We start from the raw sequence: 6,207 nt of genomic DNA, 5'->3' as shown, positions 1-6,207 counted from the left end.
AACATCTTATTGTTACAGTTTAAACTGTGGAATTTCAGGATCCTGGAATATGAAGGCAAAACTACACTGACTAATTTTTGTAGGAAGTTTACTGAAAACCTCTGAGGTTCTTTCTATCTTTCTTCTTTGGGTTTTTATTTTGTTGTTTTTATTGTTGTTGGGTGCTTTTGTTTTCTTGGGTTTTGTTGTTGATATTGTTTGATAGACTTTGCAACAGAGACAGGGCCATAATGAGTAGTGCTGGCTTTCCTGGAACTTGTTTAATCGACCAGATTGCCATACAAGTCAGTGAGATACACGTGCCTGTACTTGATGAGCATTGCGATTAAGGGCATGAGCAAATACACTCAGCTTGCTAATAGTTTATTTTGCAGCTTTTAGTTGTTTATACTGATTTATCAGTAGTGTTAATCTGTTTGCCTGCCCCTCTCCCCTACCCCTCTCTGTGTTTCTCTTTGTATGTTAATTGGCATTTCTTTTGCTAGGCTATATGTTCTTCCAAGAGTACAGCATTGTCAGATGAAGCTCATAATTTGATTTTCATAATTTGGCTTGGAAATGATTTCATGGTTATAAGAGGATTTCTCTGTCATTGTCTAAGTGTGGAAATTATCAAAATCAAATGAATATATTGTCAGTGAAGTATTCATTACAGTAATATCACTGTCTCATTTTGTGTTGTGCATATGTATGGGATTTTAGAATGTATTGACCTTTGAGGATGTGCATGTACACTTCACTCGGGAGGAGTGGTCCTTGCTGGATCCATCTCAGAAGAGACTTCACAAAGATGTAATGCTGGAGATCTACAGGAATCTCACTACTATAGGTAAGGCTGTATTTTCCTTTCAGTTTTAAAATAAGGTGGGGGAACAACTGATTTCTTTGTTATTGATGCCCTTGTGAAATCTTGAATGAGAATAATGAAGAATGAGGTGAATAAAAAGGACATGGTTCTAAGGTTTACTGACTATAGTGGCTTATGGACTAATTTCCAACAATAGTTATTTTTCTGGTCCTATATTTTAGGCTACAAGTGGAAAGACCATAACATTGAAGAACATTGTCAAAATGATAGAAGATATGGAAGGTAATTTTTTTTGTGAAACCCTATTCTAATGAGCTTCTGAAAAAAATTTAATGTAGTCTCTCAGTTTTAAGGAGCAGCAACCGTATTTTTTTCACTGCTTTAGATTAGTTGTTGACTATTAGATTGTCACAAAACCAAGTACCTCAATTCCAGGCAGCTGATGGGTTGTTGCAACACATTCCTCTATCACAGTATTTCTTAACAGATGTAACAATCTGAATCATATCACCACTAGAGCTACACTGTAGCACTGCCATTCCATGTACATTTACACAACTCAGATATTGCAAATAGTACACACACTGAATAATAGGTGATATATGTATATCCAAAATCTTCTACTGAGCAAATAGTCCATAGTAAAGCTGTTGTTACTCATATAGTTGTCTTAAATCTGATAGTTCAATGAGAGGGGAAGTTTATGAGTGTTAAGGATGTTGTGCTGGAGAAACCTTAATCCCTACCATATGAGGAAAAGAAAGTCAAACTGTGTGAATGTAAGGTGGAAACCCTTTATTTGTTATTCTTGTAATAGGTATATCATATGTCATTCTGGATACAGGCCATATGAGCAGAGGGATTTTGGAAGAAACAGAGGATCTCTCTTTCCTAGAATTGTTTATTAGATCATATACTTTCTCAGTAAATCTCCAACCCAAATAGGCCCCGGCCATGAAAACACAACTCAGTTCATATGAACACGTGCTGTGCGCCTAGATTGGGCAGATCTACTGCTACTCACTCTACCATCTTCTCCATCCATGAGACCCCTTAGAACTTGTAGTTTCTCCAGGCCATGTGCTTCTGCTCTGCTTTTCTTCTTCTTCCTTTTCCTCTGTGTCCTCTCCTTCTTCCATTTTCTCCTTCTTCTCTCTCCCCACCTTCCACTCAACCTTCTCTTTAACCTGCCCAATCATTAGTTCTCTTTATTTTACAAATTAAGGTGGGAAGCAGGTTTACAGGAAATCACATGAGGGTGACTCATTCCATGTTCACAACCACTCATAGGAGAATGAAATTAACATCAAATATAATTAGCCACAGGGCTATGCACAACAATATATGATAGGCCCCCCTTCTAGTAGACTTTCTGAATGGGATACAAGTTTGTAGTCACTTAGATTTTCAGCTTCCTTTGGAATACAACCATAAAATTATACTGCAAAAAATCCTATGAGCGTTAAGAATATGGAATTTCTGATTGTCCTTCATTTTCAAATACAACATGACTCAGAGCAAGAAAATTTATAAACATAATTATAGTGGTCAATCTGTGAATTCATGCAGTTTTCTTCAAGTATCTGAAAAACTTGATGTATGAAAAGTCTGGTGTAAATGTGAGCCATGTAATAAATGCCCTAAACATCACAGGTATCTTTAATGATGAAAAACAACCCACAAGGAAAGGGAACACCAAGACTGTAAACAATGTGATAAAACATTTTTTTCATAGATTCATTTTATTACTTATTTTATATATGTGAATTCACTGTCATTTTCTTTAGACACACCAGAAAAGGGCATGGAATTCCATTAGAGATGATTGTGAGCCACCATATGGAAGCTGGGGTTTGAACTGAGGACCTCTGGAAGAGAAGTCAATGCTCTTAACAGCTAAGCCATTTCTCTAGTCCCCTGATAAAACCCAAAGATCAGAATCTACCCTACAATTAGACCAAATTGTAAAACTAATTTATACAGATAGAAAGGATTCATCAGTGTGATTAATGTAATAAAATTTTACATGTCCCAATTATCATTGCAGGCAGGAAAGAAGCCCTGCTGGAGAGAAACCCTATGAATATACACAATGTGATAAAGCCTTCACATATCACAGTCATCTTCAAAAGCTTGAAAGAAACCAAACTGGAGAGAAACACTCTGAAGGCTTTCCACATATTGAAGCGCTTGCATGTCAGAGTACTGTCCAAATAAATAAAAGAACAGACACTGGAGAGGAACCCTACAAATGTAATGAATGTGATAAAGCCTTTTTACAGCTCAAGAATCTGCAAGTACATGAAAGAACACATTCTGGAAAGAAACCCTATGAATGTAATCAATGTGGTAAAGCCTTTTTAAAACCCACCCGTCTTCGAATACATGAAAGAACACATACTGGTGAGAAACCCTACAAATGTAATGAATGTCAAAAAGCCTTTGCACAGCTCAAGTATCTTCGAGCACATGAAAGAGCACATGCTGGAGAGAAACCTTATGAATGTAATCAGTGTGGTAAAGCCTATTCACACCAGAGTTGTCTCCGAATACATGAAAGAACACATACTGGAGAGAAACCTTACATATGTAAACACTGTGATAAAGCCTGTTCACACCAGACTCATCTCCGAATACATGAAAGGACACATACTGGAGAGAAACCTTACATATGTAAGCACTGTGATAAAGCCTATTCAAACCGCAGTAATCTCCGAATACATGAAAGAACGCATACTGGAGAGAAACCTTACATATGTAAACACTGTGGTAAAGCCTATTCAAACCGCAGTTATCTCCAACTACATGAAAGAACACATACTGGTGAGAAACCTTACAAATGTAATGAATGTGAAAAAGCCTTTGCACATCTCAAGTATCTTCGAGAACATGAAAGAAGACATATTGGAGAGAAACCCTATGAATGTAGTCAGTGTGGTAAAGCCTTTTTACAACCCTGCTTTCTTCGAATACATGAAAGAACACACACTGGAGAGAAACCCTACCAATGCAATCAATGTGATAAAGCCTTTGCACGGCTCAAGTATCTTCGAGTCCATGAAAGAAGACATACTGGAGAGAAACCCTATGAATGTAATCAGTGTGGTAAAGCCTTTTTACACCTCTGCTCTCTTCGAATACATGAAAGAAAACATACTGGAGAGAAACCCTACAAATGTAATCAATGTGATAAAGCCTTTGCACGGCTCAACTATCTTCGAGTACATGAAAGAAGACATACTGGAAAGAAACCCTATGAATGTAATCAATGTGGTAAAGCCTTTTTACAACCCAGCTGTCTTCGAATACATGAAAACAGACATGCTGGAGAGAAACCCTACAAATGTGATCAATGTGGTAAAGCCTTTTTACAACCTAGCTTTCTTCGAGTACATGAAAGAAGACATAATGGAGAGAAACCCTATGAATGTAATCAGTGTAGTAAAGCGTTTGTACAACCCTGCTCTCTTCGAATACATGAAAGAACACATACTGGAGAGAAACCCTACAAATGTAATCAATGTGGTAAAGCCTTTGCACAACTCAAGCATCTTCGATTACATGAAAGAACACATACTGGAGAGAAGCCTTACAAATGTAATCAGTGTGATAAAGCCTTTGCACAAGGCAGTAATCTCAAAGTACATACAAGGATGCATACTAGAGAGAAACCTTACAAATGTGATCAATGTGGTAAGGCCTTTACACAAAGCGGTCATCTTCAAACCCATAAAGTAATGCATACTGGAGGGAGACAAAATTGCTATGGATTCTGACAATCTTCTCAGTATATTTTCCGTGCACTTGAAACTGGTTGTAAGAAGTAACGTTTAGACAATATGAAGGTTGTCTTGGTCAGGGTTACTATTCCTGCATAAACATGGTGACTAAGAAACAACTTGGGGAGGAAAGGGTTTATTCAGCTTACACTTTCCACATTGCTGTTGATCACCAAAGGAAGCCAGCACTGGAACTCTAGCAGGCCAGGAAGCAGGAACGGACACAGAGGCCATGGAGAGAAGTTACTGGATTATTTTCTTACAGAACCCAGGACTACCAGCCCAGGGATGGCACCATAAACCCTCATAGAAGCAGGGGGAAAAGGGGATGAGATAGGGTGTTTCTGGGAGAGGGGGGAACCAGGAAAGGAGATAACATTTGAAATGTAAGTAAAGAAAATGTCCAATAAAAAAAAAAAAAAAAAGACCAGCCTGGGCTACAGCGTGAGTTCCAGGACAGCCAGGGCTACACAGAGAAACCCTGTCTTGAAAAAAAAAAAAAAAAAAAAAAAAAAAGAGGGCTGGAGAGATGGCTCAGCAATTAAGAGCACCGACTGTTCTTCTGAAGTTCCTGAGTTCAAATCCCAGCATGGTGGGTGACAACCATCCATAATGATATCTGAAGTCCTCTACTGGTGTATCTGAAGACAGCTACAGTGTAATTACATATAAATAATAAATCTTAAAAAAAAAAGGAAACCCGGGCAGTAGTGGAACATGCCTTTAATCCTAGCACTTGGGAGGCAGAGGCGGGAGGATTTCTGAGTTCGAGGCCAGCCTTGTCTACAGAATGAGTTCCAGGACATCCAGAAATACACAGAGAAACCCTATCATGAAAAACTAAATTAAATAAATATTTACTTTATTTTATATAAATAAGTACACTGTAGCTTTACAGGTGGTTGTGCACCTTTCCGTTGTTGGAAATTGAATTTAGGACCTCTTCTCACTCCAGCCGTCCTTGCTCACTCCAGCCCAAAGATTTATTTTTTATTATAAATAAGTACACTGTAGCTGTCTTCAGAAACACCTGAAGAGGGCATCAGATCTCATTACTGTTTATTGTGGGCTATCTTATGATTGTAGGATTCGAACTCAGGACCTATGGAAGAGCAGTCAGTGGTCTTACCCACTGAGCCATCTCACCAGCTGGAGCATTATCTTTAAGGTCCTGTTAGGTCTTTATATAATGACTTGACCTTTAAGGTGTATTCTATATCCAGAATAGGCTTTATATCGTGAGGTCTATAAGACTGTTGTATTTTAATGAACATAAATGTCTGAATAGCATTAGTTTTACTCTCTAAAAGCATTTTCTTTTTCTTTTTTCTTTTTTTTCTAGACATTTTTTCCAATTTTTATTACGTATTTACTTCATTTACATTTTAAATGCTATCTACAAAGTCCCCTATACCCTCCCCTCCTCCCCTACCCACTCACACCCCCTCTTGGCCCTGGGGTTACCCTCTACTGGGGCATGTAAAGTTTGCATGACCAAGGGGCCTCTCTTCCCAATGGTGGATGACTAGACCATCTTCTGCTACATATGCAGCTAGAGACACAAGCTCTGGGGTACTGGTTAGTTCATATTGTTGTTCCACCTATAGGGTTGCAGACCCC

At 38.3% G+C, this 6,207-nt stretch overlaps 1 protein-coding gene across 1 annotated transcript; it reads left to right on the top strand.

Moving 5' to 3' along the window:
- Positions 1-654: 654 nt before the first annotated feature.
- Positions 655-4,725, top strand: LOC110315445 (zinc finger protein 431-like). Its single transcript, XM_021189500.2, has 3 exons — positions 655-829; positions 1,030-1,090; positions 2,856-4,725. The coding sequence occupies exons 1-3, from the start codon at positions 796-798 to the stop codon at positions 4,582-4,584; spliced, it is 1,824 nt and encodes a 607-aa protein (XP_021045159.1). The 5' UTR covers positions 655-795; the 3' UTR covers positions 4,585-4,725.
- Positions 4,726-6,207: the final 1,482 nt, after the last annotated feature.

This window comes from Mus pahari, unplaced genomic scaffold (genome assembly GCF_900095145.1).
Source record: "Mus pahari unplaced genomic scaffold, PAHARI_EIJ_v1.1 scaffold_13670_1, whole genome shotgun sequence".
Taxonomy (NCBI): Eukaryota; Metazoa; Chordata; class Mammalia; order Rodentia; family Muridae; genus Mus; species Mus pahari.
The sequence above is the reverse complement of the archived record's forward strand: the minus strand, read 5'-3'. Positions and strand labels throughout refer to the sequence as shown.